The 23,779-nt window shown below is 39.8% G+C and overlaps 3 protein-coding genes across 4 annotated transcripts; 1 reads left to right on the top strand and 2 right to left on the bottom strand.

Moving 5' to 3' along the window:
* Positions 1-5,292: 5,292 nt before the first annotated feature.
* Positions 5,293-15,825, bottom strand: kcnj4 (potassium inwardly rectifying channel subfamily J member 4). Of its 2 annotated transcripts, none has more exons than XM_068336498.1 (3): positions 15,014-15,825; positions 12,037-12,144; positions 5,293-10,155 (listed from the first exon to the last, which is right to left on the bottom strand). In XM_068336498.1, exons 2-3 carry the CDS (start codon positions 12,057-12,059, stop codon positions 8,541-8,543), a joined length of 1,638 nt encoding a protein of 545 aa, XP_068192599.1. In that variant the 5' UTR covers positions 12,060-12,144; positions 15,014-15,825; the 3' UTR covers positions 5,293-8,540. The 2 variants fall into 2 exon arrangements, with proteins under 2 accessions (XP_068192599.1, XP_068192598.1); XM_068336497.1 differs by having other exon boundaries at positions 12,037-12,141.
* A 2,693-nt stretch (positions 15,826-18,518) lies between these two features.
* Positions 18,519-21,348, top strand: kdelr3 (KDEL endoplasmic reticulum protein retention receptor 3). Its single transcript, XM_068336499.1, has 6 exons — positions 18,519-18,593; positions 18,750-18,920; positions 19,161-19,261; positions 19,559-19,717; positions 19,896-20,148; positions 20,420-21,348. The coding sequence occupies exons 2-6, from the start codon at positions 18,830-18,832 to the stop codon at positions 20,461-20,463; spliced, it is 648 nt and encodes a 215-aa protein (XP_068192600.1). The 5' UTR covers positions 18,519-18,593; positions 18,750-18,829; the 3' UTR covers positions 20,464-21,348.
* A 270-nt stretch (positions 21,349-21,618) lies between these two features.
* Positions 21,619-22,870, bottom strand: LOC137610276 (GTPase IMAP family member 7-like). Its single transcript, XM_068337814.1, has 2 exons — positions 22,837-22,870; positions 21,619-22,625 (listed from the first exon to the last, which is right to left on the bottom strand). Exons 1-2 carry the CDS (start codon positions 22,868-22,870, stop codon positions 21,619-21,621), a joined length of 1,041 nt encoding a protein of 346 aa, XP_068193915.1.
* Between the last annotated feature and the right edge of the window lie 909 nt (positions 22,871-23,779).

The raw sequence follows: 23,779 nt of genomic DNA, 5'->3' as shown, positions 1-23,779 counted from the left end.
GGTTGGTTTAGACAGACCCAAACTTCCAGTTTATCCTGGAGGAGAATAAATTTTGATGATGATCAAGATCAGGATTTTTTAATGGGTCTTTACAGAAGCACAAACTTCAAGCAGACTGAAGCACTGAAGTCTGATAAGAACGAGACATTGGGTCCCCGGAAATTGAAATTATTATCTATGCTTGGATCGATTTTGACTGTATTTTAGTTGGAGATAACGATTAAGTGATTCTTTTGTTTATCTTTTTTTTGTCACTAGTCGATAAGAATATGTACTGGAGGTATGAAGGTTGTGTGTCTTGTGTTTGAGTGAAGGTGTCATCCACTCAACCCAGTTCTGTTATTATTTCTGATCTTTAGAAAGTTTAAATAAAGGCTTTTTTACTCCTATTAATTTGTCTAATTTCGAGTTTAATACACACTTTCAATCCCCTGTCATTCTGTTTCCACGCTGGATCATGTCTATCTCATTTTCACATCCATGTTTATTGCAGCCCGTCACGTTCAAGTGCCTGAATTTCTTCAACAAGTGGTTTCTTAGTCATGTTGGGTAGGTTTGTATGAACATCTGTGAATTTAACCCTAACTACCTTCAGATCTGCACAAAATAATTTTATCTTGCTAGTGGAACATAAATAGGATATGTTTCTGATGGAACCTTTTTTAAGGTGATGATGGAGTTTAAAACGATGGTGATCTTTTAAATAAAGAGTCTTACATGTACACTGGTCACATAACAATTCTTATCTGCCCCATGAGAGAGCCTCAACTGTGTGCATGGGGATATAATTCACATGTAAAATCTATAAAAATATATAAATTATAATAAAAGTGTCCATTATACAATCAAATATATAATATACCCCTCATTCCACGTTCCAGTCCCCGAAATTAACCAAAATCTTTCCTGTCTATAATTTAATTAAGTTAAAATCCTCTCATGTCAGGCTAATAAGAGACTTCTTCTCTCTGCCCCTCTTGTGGTTGATCTTCCCTACATTACACATCCCCAATGTCTGTCTGTCAGTCTGTCATGTTCCCATGGGTTAGACCCTAGTAAAAACAACCCGACCATCAATCCTGTGAACCTCAGCAGAACCAGAGATGCATTTCTGTCAGATGAAATGTCAGGAAAAGATGAAAAGAAGGAAATGAGGTGGAAGGGCCAAGCTGCTGAGCCGCTGCAGGCCTGGAGGCCATTGGCTTTTCATTATCCAGTCAGTGAGTGAGTGAACGAGTGTGATCGGTGGAATGGTGAGATGGGAAACCACGCTGGGCCACTCATCTATTAGGGTGATTTGGGGGCTTCCACTGACTCCCATTGTGCATTATTGTCTTCGAAGTGAGCAACTGAGGCTCAACACTGAGCCTTTGTGTGGGACATTTAAATGCCTGTTAGCATGCTAATTATGGGATGTATGTCTGTGCCTATGTGTGCCAGTGTGTGTCCATCATCCTCTCCTCTCCATCCCTGGGTTTACACCCCTCCAATTCCTTGTCCTCTGTCACTTCTGTTCTATCTTTCCCTGTGGCGCTGATGTTCTGCTGATCTCTGGGCTACTGTTGTGACCCCGCTTCAAGCTGCTTCCTCTTTCTAATTTCTTCACTTCTGTCTTCATTCCTCAAATCTAAGTGCTCACAATGTCTCGCTTGGTCCTTTTTTACTCATCAGCTGCTTCTGATTCTGCTTGGATCGGTTTCGCTTTCACTCCAAATTTCAAACAATAGGCTCTCCCCAATCAGTGCAACGCATTAAACCCATAATAAGCTTCATTTTTAACATGCCCTATCTTTCATCAGCAACAGCTCTTCCTGCAAACTCAGCCATCTTCAGGCTGTGTTTCACTTTTACCCATCTCTCTGTTGTTGGATTAGGGGTCTACAATTACAAATTCACAAAATAGTTTGGCCAGAGAAAGAGCCATCTTAGGAGAGAGGAATGTATCTGGCAAACGGCAGAAGAAAGTGTAGCATCAGAAAGGCTAGTGCGATTTAATTCTGCCATTTCGTCCAGCACTGCAATGCTATACAGAATGTTTGTCCACTCTCTGTTACTTTGAACAAATAAAGAGGAATTTGTTTAAAAAAGAAAACTATTCTATAATTCACACACGCGCACGCACACACACACACACACAAACACACGCACACACACGCGCACACACACGCGCACACACACAGACACACACACACACACGCTGCACACACACACACGCAGTTTAATGCAGCAGTGAGGTGGACTAAAACCGACGCAGAGATGGAACCAAACAGAGCACAGATCCCCATCAATGCAGCCTCTTACAGGCATAAAGTCTGTCAATACAATTCATTTTCAAAAACACACTTTGAAGGTTTGAACAATAAACAGAAAAATTGCTTGGGGGCCGTTTAATTTCACAGGCCATGCCAATGGTAGGCAACACTGAATTCCCCTTTTCTATGTGGGTTGGTGGATTTGATGGTCTGATAAAATAAGCACAATCAATCAGCTATTTAATGGAATTTGACACGTTTTCCCTACTTGAAGAACAATGTGCACTTCTGCCAAATGACTTGAGAAAATACTCCCAAATAAGATTTAATGAGTCATAAATAGAAACAGAAGGTCAGTGCACTGCAACTAAAAAGCATATCTTTCATTTATATAAGACAAAACATTCTGAACACTTAGGAAAAATTGGGACGAAAACTAAATATTGTAAAAGAAAATAACATTTTTCAATTCACATGATGAAAACTGTGAAAAAGACTCAAGAGCAAATCACAGATGAAGTTTGTCTTGATATTGAAAATCAGGTACTGTATATTAGATCTCTTTCCATAAATGAAAATTGAGATGTCAATATTCTTCCTATAAATGCAGACTCTGTGTAGCACTGGCTGCATCCAGTCTTGTCCTGATATTTCTCCATCTGGTACTTCAGATCAGTTTCATCCCTGAATCTCAGCTCACTTCAGAAGAGTCTGGAAATTCATGCGTCATCATGATTTGTGACACTGAAGGCTTTGAAACATGTGATGTAGACAGTAGCTAATAGTCCTTAATCGTTCTGTGTGTCACCTTCTTGTGACTATTGCTTGAAAACATTATGGTTTGGTGAAAATTACTTCATTGGCCTGGAAAATTCAAATAAATATTGCTGTAAATGACAAATGAAAAGTCATTTTTCCACCATCATGTTAAGATATTGTAAATAAAACTAGAATTTTCTCCTATTCACCATCACTGACTGATTTCATATTAAAAAAAAGGGGGCACATTTCCATTTGAAGGATTTGTTATACGTATGCAGTATTTTCTTTATCTGCATAGATTACAAGTGATAAGCTTTCTGGTGCCATCATGGTGTTTCTTGGTTGCTGCCACACCCACCGAAATGTTCCCAGCTCAAAAAAACAAAACTGTGTCAACCTCTCCTGCAAATGGTGGCAAAATACACCTTAAATGAATGATATCATTATACAACAGTTTGCCATGGTATGCTAATTTTTATCTTTGGTTTTGTTATTATTCTTTTATTATTATTTTATTCTTGGATTTGTAGACCCCATGATCGAGTTTTGAATGAATCCGCCGTGTCCACAGTACACCACTGGAGGGAACACATGACTGTTTGCTGCTGAATCCATCCATGATACAAACAGCTGCAGAGTCACCTAGTGGCTGTGGGGCCTCAAGACACTCATGACGGATCAGAGACATTCTAATGTTCAGTCTGTAGAGTCCATTTTAGGACAAACCGGACAGCTAAATAAAATGATGATATAACAATGAATAAAGTTATTTTCATTTTTTTCCCCTATTTTGGTTGATTTTATTTAGCCCATTATTTTACCTAGTCTGAGTACTGTTTTGAACCGTTAGATATTATTTAAGTTCTACTAAGCAAGAAGAAAATAAAGTTTTTACAGGTTGGTTCTGCTTCTGTGTTCATGTTGAAATTCAATCTAGTCACTCAATTCAAACTGATATCAAAAGAATTACTGATAAACACTGTAGAATAAACAGCTGTAAACATTTTTAGGTTACTCTTCAGTATTTCAACGGTAAATAAATAATGTGAGGTTCATCGCTGGTGAGGCACTGATGTCATCATAATTAGATTTACAAACATACATCGTTAAAGTCAAGCAACACAGAATCCCTTAAAAAACGCCACACAACATAGTATTAATTAAAAATATATACTCTTCATTGCAAAAATAAGTAAACTAAAACTAAACTATATGAACTGCCCCTCCCTCCTCTGCTCAGCGCAATGAGCGCACTAAGCGCAGACAGCGAAGGCACAGAGGAGCCGATTCCCGCCGTTCACCTCAGAGAGCCGGCTCTCAGAGCCGCCACTTTCGCGACCGACATCACTACACGTTACCCCTAGATCAGCGGTCCCCAACCATTAATTCTCATTATTGTAATAATTATTATTTGATTGACTTGTTCATCCTGTTATTGCAAATGATCAGTATTTCTCAAAAGTTAAAGTCAAGCAACACAGAATCCCTTAAAAACACGCAACACACACACACACACACACACACACACACACACACACACACACACACACACACACACACACACACACACACACACACACACACACACACACACACACACACACACACAAACCTCTTCAGTGCAACAGCAAATGGACTAAAACTAAAATATAAGAACTGCCCCCCCCCTCCGCTGCAGGGGGCGATTGATTTACCGATTGATTCACCGATTGATTCATAGATTGATTCATAGATTGATCCAGCGATTGATTCACTGATCGATGGTCATGATTGTTGCAGCCTGACTGCCGCTCGGGTCACCATGAAGGTCTGCCAGACGGACAGCTCAGCCTCCTAGCAGTGACGTCCGTTTGGTTCCGGCGCTCCGACACACGCCCCGGACTCGGTGGGCGTCCCCACGTGAAGCGCTGCTCCGCGGCCTGCGCTGCTCCGCGGCCTGCTTCAAGCATTGGGGAAACGACGTGACTGATGACGTTTGGCACACAAGTGCGCCGAAACACGAAGCGGCCCATTCACCAGGTGACACAGTTTAGTGGTCAATGGGTGACCCGAAACACCGGCCGGTCCCAGATGTGTTAAAATGGATGAAACAGCGCGGTGCGCTGCCAATCGTGTCAATATCCCTTGAATTGATCAAATTAGCGTTCCGATTGCTGACAGTTTGCGTCGTAATTACTTGACAATGGATCCAATTTCTGAGAAACTTATTTTTAGGCTCTGTTGCTCACACAGTAGAAAATAATAAACCACACACATGTCATTTTTAATTTACAGGTGAGGTGTTTGCTTTGTGCCCCCCACCTGATGTACCTCATCAAAACAACACGCCATCAATGATGAGGCGTTACCGATCCAGACGTGAGACTGGAGCCGGTGCTGCTGCTGTGATGACGTCTTGTAAACCCGACTTTTATCTCACAACATAGACCTTGTTTCCCCCCCCCAGTGACACTAATCATCCTATATGTAATTCACGCAGACGAACATATGTGTACTCCTACAATAAGATGATAGAGAGATGTAAAGGTTAACTGAATCAGAATAACTTCTTACACACATGGAATTAATTCCTCTGGTCACAAACGTACGTTCCATTTTATTTCCTCATAATACTGTTAGTTGAATGAATGAATGAATGAATGAATGAATGAATGAATGAAATTTATTTTGGTTGTTCATATTTCACATTTAAAACAAAACAAAACATATTTCAATTGTATTAATAGTAACCAAAAAAGTTAATACGAAATGTAAAAACTTGTTTTTGTTGCCTCCATCTAATAAAGTCTCAATTATAAATCTAAGATCCATACAATAGGTCCTATTCACAGCAGGAACAGGACATTCATTTTTAATGACTAATAAAATTAGCAATGGCTCAGTTTCATTTATTTAGTGAAACCATGTTGAGTAACTTTAGGTTTAAATATTTATTTGTCTTATGATGTGCTTAATGTGCTTAATCCCAGATATCTTTGGAATTCATAAAATTTTGATATCTGAAGCTAATGCTTGTTGCTTGGATACATGTCATCTCTAACATCAGTGTCTTTCAGACACAACCTTTTATATGAAAATGCATGTGTAAGCAAAATGGCAACTACTATTTTGATTCATCCCCTACGGGACACAACTTCAAGCAAAATGAACAGACTCGAATTCCCACAAAAAAAGCACAAATGAAGTCTTTCAAATCTGAGAATATCATGAGGGGAAGTAAGGCTACTGTTCTTATTATACCAAGAAGAAACAAAGAATCACAGTAAATTTCACATCTTAATTGCTGATGGTTTATTTTTATTTTTTAATATTTGCTCCAGTTCACGTGAGGTGCAGGACATTTGCCATCGTTGATAATACAGTCAGTCCACACAGTTAGAACCACATCAGTGGTTGCTCAATATCTGTTGATCTGTTTGTTGTGACACTAACCTAAAATAAATATTTGTGAAAAGTGTCCATACTAAAGTATGACATGGACTTTTATTTTGTGACCTGAATGAATGCTCAATTCTGATTGAATGCAGTGTTATTCCTGTTGTGATCTTGCTGACAACCAGCACTTCATCGAAGTCACTTAGTAGATATTATCAATATTATTACTGGCCACTTTGTGACCAATCAGTGTAAAGCAGTCCTTTAAATCATAATAGAACAATTTTCTGCTGTGCTCTTGGAGACAAAACTTGATTTGGATCAGCTGGAGGATGTTTATTCATCCTGAATAACTGACATCCATTACATGGTAGTGAAATCATGCTTCTCATTCCAAAAGAATGTGCCACACACATGAACATTAGAAATAAACACAGATGGAAAAATATGAACAGGAAACCTATGTTGACATGTACATTATATTTCTATATAAATTTTTAATATTTTGAGCAGAAAGTGTGACCACAAAAATCGAGTTTGAGAAGTTCTTGTCTTTTTAATGAATGTCATGTCCTATGTCATAAATCTAGCATTCGCACACAAAGTGTTAAACTATAATGAGTTTATTGAATTTTTACATTAGAGTTCAAAATTCTCTGTAAACATGGCATTTGTTTTTTAAGCTATTTCGGGGAAACATTCATGAAGACAGAAGTACATGCTATATGTTGTAATAACACTGGGTTTTTCCAGCCACTGCTACCATGCCAAAGTAAATAAATAATAAAAATACTTGCCCCCAGATTATGCTGGGGGTCAACTGGGTAAAGTCATCTGAATTAGTGTCAGTTGTTGTTTTTTTCCTGCAAACAATAATTGTAATCTGTTACTTCTATCAGCTGATCCCAGAGAAAAGAAATGTTAATTATCTACCTAACATACAGGTACTCTTTATCCTCACTGTCCCAATCCAGTGACTTATTGCACATTTCGAGATGCATTTATTTCATACTCTCTTCAACCTTAATCCCTTTTTTCCAATTGGCTTCACATCCTCCTCCTATAAAACACAATCAGTACACTTCGGATGTATGCATTACAGTTTGCAGATCATAAATGAGAGGCGCTCTGTGTTTTAGACTCCATCTCCAGGCCTTTGGCGAACAACAGCAGCACAAACATGAATCAAAGTAACTTCTTGGTGCTGTTTCTGTTATCACCGGCGCCAGCCTCCACAAGAAACCAACCAAGACACACATTTTGAAGCATCGAAATTTTAAAGTAAACGGCTGCTTTACTTTATGATGCTAACATGCTAACATTAACAGAATTTCTCCAAAGCTGCTGTCTGAAAAAAATATCTAAAACTCAAGTTTGAATTTTTGACCATTAAAAATAAATGAAATGAAGATGCAGTGATATCTCCTTAAAAGACAAAAAAATTAAGGTGTCTGTCAAGTCTTTGTCTTGAGGAGTCCTCATCAAAATCACAAACATAACTCTTTTTCTACTACGCAAGGGTATTGCACTTGGAATGGTTTTGTTGGTATAATGAACAGCCAAATCAGCAATAGTAGAGCCTCATTAAACAAAGCTAAATATATGTAAGAAAGTAAGCAGCTGCATTTAAGTGCAAATAGCAAATGTTGCAGAGAGTTATTGCAGGCATAGTGAGTCAACAAAGTTGAAATTAGCATGCATCTATTTACCACACTAAAATATCCAAACACTTGACAATGTCAGAGAAAGAGATCTATGCCAAAAAAACTGCTATTGCTTTCATAAAATGCCTTTCTATACTGACAAGATTGTTCCTTTTAAAATATTCAAAATGTACAGTCTAAATCATTCTTTTCCTGGCGAAATATATGAAACTGTATCAAAAGGGAAACTAAAAACCTTGGGTGCTTTGCCAGACTCCACCTTCAAACACAGCCATGTGGTCAATCTTTATGGCTCTTCAAGGAATGCTGATAAATGTGCAAAAACATATTTATGAAATTAATTTCTAAAGGACAGAAAAATAATTATACAGTAAATGTAAAACAATGCAGGCAAGGCAAGGGGAGCTTACATATCTGTACATGCCACTCAAACCTCAAGCACATGACAGTCCACCTTACTTGGACTCAGAGTTTTTTTGGTCATAATTTATGTCACTGGATCAAGAGGGATGGCTGTCTGCAGGATGTCAAACTCCATCTGGTTATTATCCATGTCCAGAACACACATGACATTGTGACTGCCAGATGTCATCGTTGCAGTGTCCTGGAACATGTTTTGGAAGTCCACAGAAACTGAAGCTGTCCTCTCTGCTGTCCTCGGTTCTGCCTTCTCCTTCCCTACAGTCTGACAAGAGTCGAAGATGTCCTCCTCTTCCTCCCCACAGCTAAATGCTACCTCATTCTCATAACAAAAGGTGCTCAGCGACCTTGGAATTAACTCTTCTGTGCTTCTACAAGTAGAGACCGGCGAGACAGTGCACGAGTTCTGGCTTGCAGCCTCGTCAAGCTCTTTGGCGCTGAGGTGGGGTGTTGATGACACCTCATATGTGTTGTGGAAGCGAGCATAATCCACCTTGTATCGGTTCTGGTCCTCATAGATTACAGGTTCAAATCTATGACCCCAGAAGATCTCTCTGGCAAGGTAAGAACTACGGAACTGAGTGGTCATGGCTGTGGCCTCCACCATTCCCTCCAAGATCACAACAATCTCAAAGTCATCTGCTTCCAGGTCAGCTCGGCTTAACGTGTACAATGGGCTATCTTTATCGATCTCATGGACTATAACTAGCGGGGACACTAAAAACAGCCTATCAGTGCCCTCATCATAGCCCACATTGAGGTCCATCTGCTCCATGGGGATAAACTCACCCTCTGAGGTGACATATGAGCGTATGAGCTGGGCACGGACGTGAGCCTCCACAATGTGGCTCCTCCGCAAGTTGCCAACCCTCCACATGAGGCACAATTTGCCATCTCGCATAGCGATAACAGCGTTTTTGGAGAACATAAGTGTCTGGTTCCTTTTCTTTGGACGTGCCATCTTGGCCATGATGGTGCCAATCATGAAAGAATCAATGATGCATCCCACAATGGACTGGATCACCACTGTTAACACAGCAATAGGACACTCTTCTGTAACGCAACGCCAGCCATAACCGATGGTGGTCTGAGTCTCCATTGAGAACAGGAGTGCACCCACAAAGCCCCGCACATGAAGTATACAAGGCATTCTTTGTGTTTGTCCTCCAGCTGTGTGTCCAGAGCTGGGTCCATACAGTCCCCCCATGGCCATAACACCACCCTTCGCCACAGGGGACTCCTCAAAGTCCCCATGTGTGAAAGAGACAGTGTAAAAAATAATGCCAAAGAAAAGCCATGATAGAAGGAAGCTGACACAGAATATAAGCAGCAGGTATCTCCAACGGATGTCAACACAGGTGGTGAAGATGTCAGCAAGGTAGCGCTGCCTCTTCTCATCCATATTTGTAAATATAACATTACACTGTCCATTTTTCTTGACAAAACGACTCCGTATTTGGTCGGAGCCCCTTGTCAGAACTTTCCCATTGTAGTTACTCATCCCTTTTTTTGCCCTTGTTCCGTGCAAGGCAGCAGGGGTTCCTGACCTCCTCCTGTCTTCTGTCTCTGTGCTGCCAGTCGAGTTTTGTTGGAAGTCGGTGGAACTATGGCCGTTACGGAGTCTTAAGCTAGAGATCTTCTGTTGTAGGTCCTCTGGTAGAATGTCTGAAACAATGCTGTACCTGACATGTCAACATAGAGAGGGAGATTAGATGTCAGAACTTTGGTTAAACAATTTGTTGACTGTAGATTGACATGAATACATTTAAATGATAGTATAAGAATTAAATCTTCATTCAGTCCTTCATTCATTCATCTTCCTATCCACTTCTTCTGCTTATTTGGGACATGGGGGTTGCTGGAGCCTATCCCAGCTGACTTACAGGCGGGGTACACCTTGGATAAATCGCCAGCTCTTTGCAGGGCTACACAGAGAGACAGACTGGCCAGTTCACCTATGCTGGGTATTGCTTTGGTGGTGGGAAAAAAACAGAAAACCCAGAGAGACCCCACACAGACACTGGAAGAACATGCGAACTCTGTACAGAGAAGCCCCAGGTGGAGAATTACAGTAAATCTTTTCATACCAAATTTACAGGTTACAGTAGTTATGTACTGGCATTATTATTAAGGCTGATTTACTTGATAAACATCAACCATGTTATCTGCCTGCTTTTTTATCTACTGCCAGCATGGCAGAGGATCCATTCTAATCATAACTGCAGGAAACACACAAGCTGGTTAAATAAATTATGTTTGATTGGTTTATTTGAAAAATCAATATATTTCTTTTTATACAGTTTTCAGCGCCTGAATAAACAAATAACTAGGACAACAGAGAGATATAATCAGTAAGATAAGAAACGTATAGATATAAAAGGCAGCTCACTGTTGAATTCACTGGTATTATTAAAACTCCCATAGTATTTTTCAACCTGACAAGACTGTTGTACATGGAGGATTAACAGGTCATAAGGTGAGTTTATGTATGTGAGACAGATTGCTGTCATTACTGATTATGGGATTACATCTGACTCAGACAACCCATCCTGAGATGGGCCAACATGTATGTTACCAAATACATGAATATTAACACTCTCCTCTAATTATTCATTAGCTGACTGACAGAAATCATAGATTCAAGGGTCCTGCCCATTTTAATGACAAATGTATTATTCAATCTACACCAAGACAAATTACAACATTTTACCAAAGACATCAGTCTTCATTGTTAAAATTGATAAAAAATTTAAAATGTAAAAAAATAAAAAGTAAGACCAAATGAAACTTATTCAAACAGTTATTAGATATTCACACCAACAAATGCACAAAACAAAGGCCACATCCAATAGGAATTAATTAGTAAGTGAACTACTGATGGAGCTACATCCTATGGATATCTGCTGCAGCTTCCTGAAGGGGAGAGCTCCTTGTGCTGCTCAGGACAGGGCAGGATGGCCTTGGCCTTTTTCATGAGCTGCTTGCTGTAAATATCCCTGAGCTGGGCCTTAGTCACCACAACAAGTTCATGGAGTCCACAAGGGTGTTCTGCCAGCCTGTGATGCTGCATTAAGAGTTCTCAACAAGAAAACGTACAAAATGGATCTAACGGTTTCTGAAAAGCAGAGAAAGTACAGTTCTGATTTCATGCACAATGATGCTTCTTTTAAATGAAATTTATTTTTACACTAGATAAAAACAATATATTGAAGGACTCTAATGTCCAATCACTGTAATTTCATCTGTGCTGTATGTCGTGCATATGTGGTACATTTGACAATAAAGTTGAGTATGACTATGACTATGACCACTATTTTTAAAATACTTTGTTCTGAGGATAATTCTTCTAAATCAAATAGGCGCATTTAACAGCTGTTGCAATCGACATTGAGTCAGATCATACAAATGATCAAGTTTTGATTCAGACCTCTGAACAGAACCCCAAAAATCCCTAAAGTTTTGTTTCAGATCTCTGAACAGAACCCCAAAAATATGGAATTAAATGCAGCATTACAGTCTGTGTTGCTGTTGACAGGGGGCTGCTTCCAGATTAAACTTCTCACCTGTTGGATCTGCTTGTTCCCATGGCACCAGTGATTGCTGGGAAGGGAAACAGACTCTGTCCTGTTCCCAAAGTTCAGGTCTTCACCACAGACATGGTGCTTGACCTACTGAGACAGAGACAAAGAGTGACCAGTTCATCATATGACAGATAATGGAAGATCCCGGTGTTGTTACGTGTAAGTGTCGTTAACTGTTGGCTTGTTAAGAATCTCTCTTCAAAGCATAACCTTTTATTTAATTTAATTTAAATCTTTCTTTGCAAAAATACCCAGAAAATCCTGTCAGACAATCTTTCCATAGTATTACAGTTCCTGAAATACAAAGAAAATAATAAATCCCAACAGAAGCATTCAGTTTTAGCCATCTACATTCTTTCATATCTGGAAACAATAATAAAAATTAGTCAGGTATCAGGTATCCTTGTCCTGTAAATTACAAAATTCATCATATTTTTTCACAACTTCTCTGAATAATTTCATGTAATAAGTATCACAGTGACAAAATGGGCTCAAATAGATTCTTGTCAGTTTTTGCCATCATACAAATGTCCTTGACTTCCAACTAGCGATCCAGCTATGAAATAACTTCTTCCATCTCTGAGTCATGTCTCTAAAATGAAGAAGTGATCAGCCAACAATCCTCCATAACCTCTTCAGCGAAAACATGTTAAAACTTCTAATGAACTCGGGGGAGGTAGAAAGCATGTCCAGATGTGCTGACGTCAGACCAAAACATCACAAACCAATTTGTCAGCAGGTAAAACCAGGAAACCAGGGACTTTCACTGAAGCCTGTTTCCATAGGAACACATCTCTGGTGGCATTTGGGTGAGGGAGAGAAGTGGAGAGTCACCAGAGACATGCTGGTGTGGGGGGCTGGTGGTGTAGGGGTGGGGGGTGGGAGTGGTATATGGTATTAAGTGCTCTCATAACATGAGTCATGGAGGGTGATAGATGGGGGGAGAGAGAAAGGGCATAAGGGCAGCGATGCTACATTTTGTTTTAAGTAGATTTGAATAAGAGGTGGCACTTAGCAGAGACTCTTCTTTGTTCATAATTACTAAGTGAAGAGAAAGAAACCTGCAGTGCAAAACTTGGGTCATAAAATTTCAAAATGCTTTGATGTTTATTTTATCTCACCTATTGTCTTAATAATTTGACCTCAGAAAATTCCACTAGGAGAAAATGAACACTTTAAAACGCACAGAAATATATTTAGGAGCTCACAGAATTTTACGGATTTAAATTCTTCATTCTATTATTTTTGTTTTAGGGTGTGGGCATAGAGAGAAAGGACAATGTAATAAAATAATATCTGCTTGACATTTTTACTATTCAGAAATACATAATTGCATCCTGTTGATTGATAGCAAAATTGTTAGTCAATATATCCATAAATTGAATGACAAAATATAAATTTACCACAATTTAGCCAATAAAACTCATTACATTAATTTCATAAGACTTTCACTTTGATTTTCTAAATTAATATATTATGATTTTGGATCATTGTTCTTCTTTTTTTTTTTTTTAACTTTTTAAATGTGATATCAAAATAATTTCAGATTTTTTTTTGCTTTTGCCTTAACCACTTATTCTAAGATGCACACTCTTAGAAGACTTTTCAGATTTTTTCTTAATTGAAACACTACATCACAAACTCCTCCCTAATCCCGTAAGATTAATATAAATCATAATCTGTCCAACTAAAATTAGGAAGAAAATAGGGACGCTGTCTTGTAATGATTAAGTCCCTGGAGATTTCCTGACCGCTAATCCCAAAGCAGGCACAGAGAGCAAGACAATGGCAAGCAGGTGGGTTGAAGGAATAAGATGGAGAAGTGTCCACTTCCTCTCATCTTTAACAATCACCCATGGAACACACATAAAATATTCACACACCAATATGATATCTAGTAGGGAGACACTGTGATTATCATACTGGTCATAATTGATCACTGTACATGAAGAAAGAAAAAAGAGAAGGCATTTCGGGCTAAAACATACATATGTATGAAATCCTGATAGACACAACTATCATTTAAGCATTCCAAAAAAAAAGCGAGTAGGACTGTTTAAAGAATTAATTTAAAAGTACTTACATGAAAATCACTGACTAACCCTGTTACATAAATTGAGTATATAATGGGTGGAGCCTGTTTGCTAAACTGTGATGTAATTTAGTGAAGTAAGGGACATCTGTCTCACTGGTGTGATTCATGCTGCAGGAATCTGAGTTGGATACAAGGACTGCAGGTGATTAGTTTGAGTCAGTCAGATCCATTTTATTTTCTATCCCATGAAAAGTAATCAAAATTTTTATGCTAGGTTCACCTTTACTTGTTGCAAGATGATCCACATGAAAGCAGTCAATCAGTCCAATGAAATTCCCACTATCATCCCATCCTAGACACAATAGTCCTTGTAAGAGAGATGATGGACATGTGATAAATCTGTAAGTAATGCAATCGATCATTTTGTTTCCAGCTGTTAACATCTGTAGCGTTAGCATTACACATCTGCATTTCTGAATGATGTCAAAACTTGAGATGAGATTAAGGAAGAGTGATGTGATCTTTCTCTCTCTGTCTCTCTCTTTGTCTGTCTGCTTGTCTATCTGTTTGTATGTCTCTCTCTCTCTTGCCCTCTTTCTCTGTGTATGTATATATACACACACACTGTGTGTGTGTGTGTGTGTGTGTGTGTGTGTGTGTGTGTGTGTGTGTGTGTGTGTGTGTGTGTGTGTGTGTGTGTGTGTGTGTGTGTGTGTGTGTGTGTATATATATATATATAAAAGCCACTGTGTTTACAGATTTTATACTTAGAGCTTTTCCAGGTGCTTCTAAAACTCAAAAGTACCACAGAGTTTCACATCATGACGGAGAAGTATGACTGTTCATATGGTCATAAATAACACTTGATGCACAATGTCCTGACGCTGAAATACTAGTGATAAGTAGAAAATAAATTCTTCTTACCCTGTTGGATAGTATGCCACCAGTTCACTTATCAAAATTCCACTTTCTCTTTCCAAGTCAATGTTCTCCCATCCTTACATTAATCCTGTGGTTTTCCCTGTAGGTTACTTCCTTCCTTTACTTTCTACTTCACCTCTTCTTTATTCTTTCATTTGTGTTTCTTCTCTCTTAATCCGTTATTGTCCTCCATTTCCTCCTTCAGCGATTATAATCCTGTCTTTGTGCTCTCTCCTGAGTGCCCCTGGGTGAAAATGCTCTGTCAATCTCCCCTCGGTAGAACTCGGATTCAGAAAGGAGGGAGGGAGAGCAGGAAGAAAAGATGGATGGAGGAGAGAAGAGATGAGTAGGGGAAAAATATGACAAATTGGGGAAGGAAAGGAAAAGAGACTGAGATGAAACTACTGAGGGCTCTTTTCTGCACTCTTAGCTCATGTAGGTGTGTGATGATGCCTGATGTGCTTGCGTAAGTGAACTCTTTGAGTCATAATTTTTAGGGGAACATTGTCATAAAACAAAGCAGATGATGTGCCTGCAGAAACAGGTGGGAGATGTAGAAAGCATGGGGGCTTGGACATCCAGCCTGAATCGATTAAATCGATTAAATCGTCATCACAGCACAGAATTGTGTTCTAACCTACTGATTACAATGGCATTGAGCCGTTACTGTAGATTGGTGTATGAAAACGAGCCCTTTACCTTTACCCTTTCACAGGCTTACAACAGATACCTTCCAGGCTTGTATATTTTGGATACAAGCAGAGTCCCTGACAGGCAGACAACATTCAATGGTTTTGTGTTTTTTGTTTGATCAAGTCTGTGACAATTCTGTGTGTGTTGTAATAATGAGTGTTCGTTGAGTACACCTCTCTCAGCTGCAGTTTGGCAGTTCATTCAACTTAATGCTAGAAAATAACAGCCTGTGTGAGTGGTTGTTTTTAATGATAGTAGATACAGGCAGGAAATGAGGGAAGAGAGAAAAATCCGGAGTCTTTTTTCAACAAAGATGCCTGTGAATTTCCAAATGAAGGCATTAAGGTAAGGGGTAACTGTGAATGCCTGGAAGCAATACTTCAGTGATAATTTTACCCTCATAATGAGACCCATTGACTGTAAAACTTGTTCCCAAAATTCAAACTGGTATTATTATTATTTGTCAAGAAAAACAATACAGTGCTTAACTTCTGTTTTCTTTGGGAACTAGATCATGTGTTTTTGAAGGTTCACTTGGTTTCCAAACTAAATCATGATGGTTTCATCTAATGTAACCTCACCATGATCCCTATGACTTTAAATGTTCTGGATCTCCAGATCTCATGTTACATTTTCCTGTTATTATAATATTAATTTGCATGAGGAATCGCAGCTGTCAATGAATACTTATGATGGTGTAAAGAGTTCAGAAGTCATTTCCACCCTTCGACGCATTCCCATAAGGCCCATATCACTCACCTTCCCGTTCTTCCATCACATAAAATTAGCAACTCTGTCTTGACATATTAAACAATTTATTTACAGAGGAGACAAAAATAAAAAAAAGTTATCATGTGAGTTTATCACATGATAACTAGCTTGAACACTGGTTTTTCAAGAGACAATGTCAAGGTGAATTCTCTTTAGATTTGATTACTTTAAAACATAAAAATGATTTGGTCATTATTGTACTGATGTTTAAATAAGTTTATGATATGTATTCAAACATTTAAATATCATGTGTACTCAAGCCTTGAAAATGGGATGTGTTGAGAATTTATCAAGTCAGAAAGTTGTAATATTGCACAGAAGGAAAATCTGGTTGGTTGATTTTAATTCTATGTCAATCAAAATGATAATACTGTACCTCCTAATTACTCTGTGCAGTTCTACAGATAATAACAGCCTTTTGCAGCTTTCGTGTTAGTGTTTACAGCTGAGGGGAACCTTGGTCTTTGAGCATTGATGGTTTTGTACAAGAATGGGAGGAGATGGAGTGCTGCAACTAGACTGATGAGACAGACACCCAGACCAGCATCTAAGGAAAAGCTAACCAGGCAAACAGCCTGGAGGGTGTGCATGTATAAATAGCTACTAATCAGGTCTGGGTGTCAGATTAGTTCCCATAACCTTTTGCTCAGCACATGCTCATTAGAGTAGTCTACAGTACCTCTGTGTCAGCTCCATCCAGAAGATGTCCTCTACAGTACATTTGTCTGGAACAAATTCCTTATCAAAGACTAATAAAGCATAATCATACTACATTGAATAGTCTAGTAGTTCTTTTTGACTTTCACTTCATCTGATGTTTCAGGTGTTAGCTGAATATTCCTGCATTGGAGAGGATGAATTAGAAGACAGTGTATTATTTGTAAGTACTATGTGCCCCCACACTTCCTTGCAACATTACAAATGTACTGACAGTAGGCTGAAAGCATTTCATACATAATCTCAGGTGACCTGAACTGAGTTTATGGATGCAGGGGAGAAGGACGTGTGTGATGCTCAAATCAGCCATGGTTTGTGGATTAATGGAGGATGAATGAGGAAGATTAGACATTCATGAGAAATGCGAGTGGTTTTAGGTCAAGATGGTGATTGAGAGAACAGGATTAGGAAGACGAGGAGGCAGGTGAATCTGAACCTAGTTAGTAGACAGTGAAAATAGAGTGGATAGAGAATACTATATTTAAAAACCAAAACATACTTCAGGTAGTACTAATCATAGAGAGCCCTAAACAATGAAGCCCCTTGCCTTTATGATCAGTGATGAAAAGGTGAAATAGCCATTGACTTTTTCATGAGTTAGGCATTGCTTCTAACGAAATAATTTATTCTTAGGATAAGTAAAACCATATTGGCTTTAGATATTCTCCATCTGTGAGAACCTAGTGGAGAGCTAATGGCAGTGACCAAAAAAAATCCCAACTGAAATACTTTAGGCAAAAAAAACCTTTGTTCCTCGAATGTAGAGATTCTTTCACTTCAATGTCTGTTAAAAGATGTCCAAATAATGATATTTAGCTTTCATATGGCAGTCACACTCTTCATGGGATTATAGATTGACAGTTCACTGTTCACTGGCTCCATTAGGGTCTTTAAGAGTGCGTCAAAATCATTAACACTGCAGCAAGACGAGACCCTAAACAAAGAACTGACTACAGCACAAAATACAGTATTCAACAATGAACGCATGATCTTCCGCTCCGCCCCATTACTCCCTGAAGTATATCGCCATCTGCTGTGCATACAGGGTTATTGCGCTTTCTGGACGGGGAACACTTCCGCTTCCTTCTCAATCACGAGTAGGTCAACGCCAAAAATACAGGATATTGATTTTCAAAAAAAAATCTGTATCATTTAAAAGTAACTAATCTGTAAATAATTTTCAAAAAATTACACAGGATGAACGTAATTTTTGAGCAAAGTAAACTTTATATCTCGCTTTGGTTAAATGTTTATAAAAACTGAGCGTTGCCGAAAGCCACTTTTACTTTGAAAGGAAAGAAGCGGAAATACACACAGCTTGATTCTTGTTAGCTTGATGCTAGTGTCCGAGCTGTCAGCCACGTCACCGCCTCTGAAACAACTTTATCTTATGCTGCTGTAGGTACGGTAGAGTTTGCAACTTGACTGTTTATATCGTATCTATTTACTCACATCAGATTACGAGCTAACTGCGAAGTGGGATACTTTAGTTGCTAGCTTTTTAACTCGTCTTTCTTTTATTTGCAATCTTGCAACGTTCTTGCCTTTGTGGCTGAAGACCTGCCATTCCGCTGAGGACGCAGAAAGCCACCGAGGTGTTGTCATATCGCTTCGTTACTGAGTTGGAAAACAATCGACATGAATATCTTTCGTCTGGCGGGTGACGTGTCACATCTGGTGGCTATTATTATTCTGTTACTGAAGATATGGAGGTCCAAGACCTGTGCGGGTAGGTGGACACGAATAATACGGATCTCTGCTACTAGAGTCTGCTACAATCTGGATCTGGAGAGCAAACAAACTGCATTGCAATTGCCTTATTTTGCTGATAAATCATCAATCTGTCAGGTTATAACCTATCCACCACATGTATTTAAGCTGTTCAGGAACAGTAGGGCCAGTGGCATGCTGATTTCAGCTGCTACAGATGAATTATATTGAATTTTTCTTGAATTATTTTTCTCTGTAGGCATCTCTGGGAAGTCTCAGGTGATGTTTGCACTCGTCTTCACCACCAGATACCTTGATTTGTTCACAGTATTCATCTCTGCTTACAACACAGTGATGAAGGTAAGAGCGTACTCATATACTTGCATTTTCACTTCATCTAATCCCAGTGAAAAGACAAACAAAAGCTCATACCAGGGCATCAACTTTGTCTGCAGTTCAAGCAATTAACCCGGTGTCTCCACATATTTCAGTTTAACACATGGGTTTGCACTCATCAGCTCATTTGGTTAAATCCAAAGTCATGCATATGTACTACACAAAGCAGGCAGCAGTGAGATGTGGCATGTCTTACTGATTATTTTATGGTTTTTACATCGTCCTGCATGGATAGTAATCACCTTTAAACTCCTGTCTCAGGTGGTGTTCCTGGCTCTGTCCTATGCTACCGTATACCTGATCTACATGCGCTTCAGGAGGACTTATGATTCAGAGAATGACACGTTCCGTTTGGAGTTCATCTTGATACCGGTCATCGGGCTTTCCTTCCTGGAAAACTATGCTTTTACCCCAATGGAGGTAAATACCCAACACTACCCTCGATTCATTTTTTGTCTAGGTGTAGAAGTATTTAAAAGCTGTCTTCAGGCTGTCTAAAGGTGCTGTTCACTTAAGGTTCCATTTTTAGTAATATTGCTTAAGTAACACTCTCCAGTTTCATTTTAACTTGTGTCTTTCTTCTGCTGTCTGCACGCAGATCCTGTGGACATTCTCCATCTTCCTGGAGGCGGTGGCTATTATGCCTCAGCTCTTCATGATCACAAAGACAGGCGAGGCAGAATCCATCACCACCCACTACCTGTTCTTCCTGGGTCTCTACCGAGCCCTCTACATAGCCAACTGGGTGTGGCGTTATCGCACAGAAGGCTTCTTTGACCAGATCGCGGTGGTTTCTGGTGTGGTGCAGACCATCTTCTACTGCGATTTCTTTTACCTTTACTTCACAAAAGGTGAGTAAAGATTGCCTAAAGAAGCCTATTTGGTAAAAACCTCTTCATTGTAGGGACCGGCTGATTTCAGCTGTGATCTGTTTAAATGAGCACCTCATTGTTGTGTTAAGTTCATAATCTTTCTGTTTCAGTTGAGTTGTCCTTATTAAAAGCAGAACGGGTGCAGTGGTTACCTGGTAAACAGAGGAGTGAAAGAAAATGAGTCTAGGGGTTTCAAAAGCAAACTATCATTTCATGTCTGCCTTGTTCTCTGTTCTTATTCTGTCTTTAGTGCTTCGAGGAAAAGGAAAGATGACCCTGCCGATGCCCATTTAAAGATGTTCCATTCATCCCCCGATTAGTGCCTGCTGCTCCTCAGCAACTGAGCACACACCTCGCCTTCCTGCTGTCCATGTATAGGAAAGGGACTAATGTTTGGACACCGTTCTGTAGACCAAAATGAGGGCATGATACTTTGTGTGTGAATTTGTATGTGTGTGCATATTTCTGTGTGGTTGGACACCCCCCCCTCATTAATTTCATTTCAAACATGTCAGAAATATTAGAGGAATTGTAATTTTGTCTTCACTTTCCTTTCTAGATTCTGTGAAAGACTCCTTTGGAGACTGAATTTCAGAACCGTAAAGTGTAGTTGAAGCTTTTGATTGGCGAGCATGAGCGTACTTCAGTTTCCACACACATCCAGATCCTTGTGTTAAAGCTGCATGATTGCCTCGAGTTTTATCTCAGGTCATCACCAGCCTTGCTTAATGTTTTATAATAATGATAAATATCTTATTTGTAATCCTCCACACATTGTCTTCCTCATTGGTTCTATGATGGTAAACACTCCTAGATTGAGTAGTGTACTGTACCCAAACTTTTTTCTTTCCATATTGTCAAGTTTGTCACTTATGTTCCTTCCTAGACATTGTCTTTTGTATCTCAATGTATTTTTATGGGAGAAAAAAGGAATGAACAATTCTTCATGTCTTAAATGAAGCCAGATTTGGAAATGTTTTTAACAAATTTTCTCGTCTTACCTGGGCTGCTCTGTTGACTGACCTGTCATCTTGAGTTAAAGAATGGCAATGTAGCATAGGTGTTATTGGAATACCTGTAAAAAACATTTTGTATGTATGTTTTTTAGACAGTTTAATTACTTGCACAGCAATTTTTCTGACATGACATTTAATATAACGATAATGGTTCCAATTCTAAGGTGTGGCTACGTTCATCAGTGATTCACAAAAAACACCAGGATGTTTACTTTCCTGTGAGAAGTACACACCCACACTAAACACACACACACACACACACACACACACACACACACACACACACACATTCTTATTTAGCAATATTGCCCTAAAGTGCTGGTGTATTGAACTCATTAAACATATCGACAGCAGTACAGTGATAAAACAGCCATGATCTTCATGTCATCTCCACTGCTGCCCACGATGGAAATCAGTCAAAGTCAGTTCTCCTTCAATGCAGTAAAGTTTTTCTGTGCTTATGTAACACCTTACTTCCTTCTTTAACAGCTCCCTCCAGGACCCTGGCAGCTGAGCGGATGGAGAGCGGTGATGCTGCCAGAGCTGCTGCCCTCTTCACCACCTTCACGGTTTTCCCGTTTCCTTTGTCTTTCCCCATGATGCCAGCTCCCTCTGCTGCTCCTCTCCCAAGCGCAGTCACCAATTCTGACCAGAAGAGCCTCTCTGCCCTTTTCCTTGCTTCTTCTTCCTCCCTTGCCCTCTCCTTGTCCAACTCTGCTCCCAGCTCTTTGGGTTCAGCCTCCTTCTGAGGAGACGCCACACTGCGCCCACTTTCTCCCAGAATCATCTCTTGTGTGTTTCTGATAGCCCTTTCAGCCTCTACGAACATCTTATTAGTGTAGTAACTGCCTCCGTTATCCATCACCATCATGTCTATCTTCTTTAGGAGCTGCCCAGCCTGCTCAGTCTTGTTCCATCCATTGTTGTCAAAAATGTGATAGTTGCCATTGCAGCTGCTGACAAATTCTGACAGCGCGTTGCTTTCTTCTAGGAAGTCTTCCATGCATTTTCCCCCCAGCTGTTCTCCCCATGTGAACAACACCATGGTAAAAGTGGTGGCCCCTGCCCCAAATACAGCTTCAATCCACTTCAAGGCATCGCTCTCCTCCTGTGTGAACCTGCCTGGCTGCAGGGTTACCAAGAAGATGTGGGGTCCTGGAGAAGACAGAACAACGCACCGTCCCACCTCTGTCATGACCTCCTCGGGGGAAAGTTGAGTGTGGAAGAAACCAGGAGTGTCAATAACAGAGATATGCCTCCCTTCCACTGTTGATGACCTTCTCTGAGACCTTGTGGTGACAGAACGCGGGGACACGTCGACACAGAAGGCAGAACGGCCCAGAATGGTGTTGCCTGAGGAGCTCCTGCCTGATCCTGTCCTCCCCAATAAAACGATCCTCAGAGGCTCAGCCTCTGATGTTGAGGGGGATGCGTCACAAACTGTCAAAATCACATAGAAGACATTTAATGTCATTTCATTATTTCCAGGTCACAGTAATCCTTAACAAGATTTAGTAAAAATACTGCATAATAAGGTATTAACATTTCAACATCAAGGTCCATTTAGTTTGATATTTTAAAGTACTGGATGGTATTCTCTGGTATCCCATGCCCACTTAATGTAACTTCGTTGACCGAACCGCGATCACACCTTCATGTGATGCAGCATTTCCAGATGACGACATCCTGAAAGAAGCCAGAATTAATCCTCGGGCCTGCTGGTAATTCGATGGCGTAAACTATCGATAACGAAAGCTTTCGTTGAGATTAAGAAGTCCTCTTCGAGTAATTTATTTTATTACCACCAAAACATTGAGAGCACCGACGCGGCTGTAGTCCCTGAATGAACCAAAACGCGCTCCACACTGCCACCATGAGGTCATGGAAGGAACATCAAGGCAGTAAAACGGTTTTATTAGTTTTATGTACTACATTTTTTACTCCTTTTTTAACATTGTTTAAAAACAAGTGTAGCCGCCGAGAAAACTGAGAACTCAGAATACAGTTCAGGAACACCAAGTGACTAAATTGTGAGACTTGTCTAAGCACATGAACAGGCCACAGGAATCAAAAATTGAAACAAGCGACGGTCCAATAATGGGCAGAGACAAAGATCTTCCCCCAAGACTAAAAACTTTATTAAAGGAGAATAAAATCAACAGTACGAACATCATGCACCTGCATGAGTGCTGCAGGATGGCCGGGATGACTGCAAACAGGGAGCCAATAGAGGCCAGAGTTCTCACCAAGCTCCAACCAAGCAAACACCAAAAAGACAAGAGATAAAAGTATAAAACGTGAAGGCTTTGCGAAAATCACTACTAACAAACTAAGGGGAGTGTGGAGCTGAAGAGAGGGACCCAGATCACCAATGGCTCCATCGTCCGAACAGTTCCACTGTCACTGGCCCCGCAGCACTCATGCAAGGGAAAGAACAATTAAAAACATGTTAAAAATTAACACTGCTGCCACAGTCCAGTATATTGTCTTGGGGGAAAATACAAGCCTAAAATAAATACAAGGACTGTAAAAGGTCACAATAGCCCAACAATCAAACAAAATAAAAACTATGAAAACAAAACAGCAGTGACAGT

This window comes from Antennarius striatus, chromosome 16 (genome assembly GCF_040054535.1).
Source record: "Antennarius striatus isolate MH-2024 chromosome 16, ASM4005453v1, whole genome shotgun sequence".
In the NCBI taxonomy this organism is placed as follows: Eukaryota; Metazoa; Chordata; class Actinopteri; order Lophiiformes; family Antennariidae; genus Antennarius; species Antennarius striatus.
Note: the sequence above shows the minus strand (reverse complement) of the source record. Positions and strands in the feature narration are given on the sequence as shown.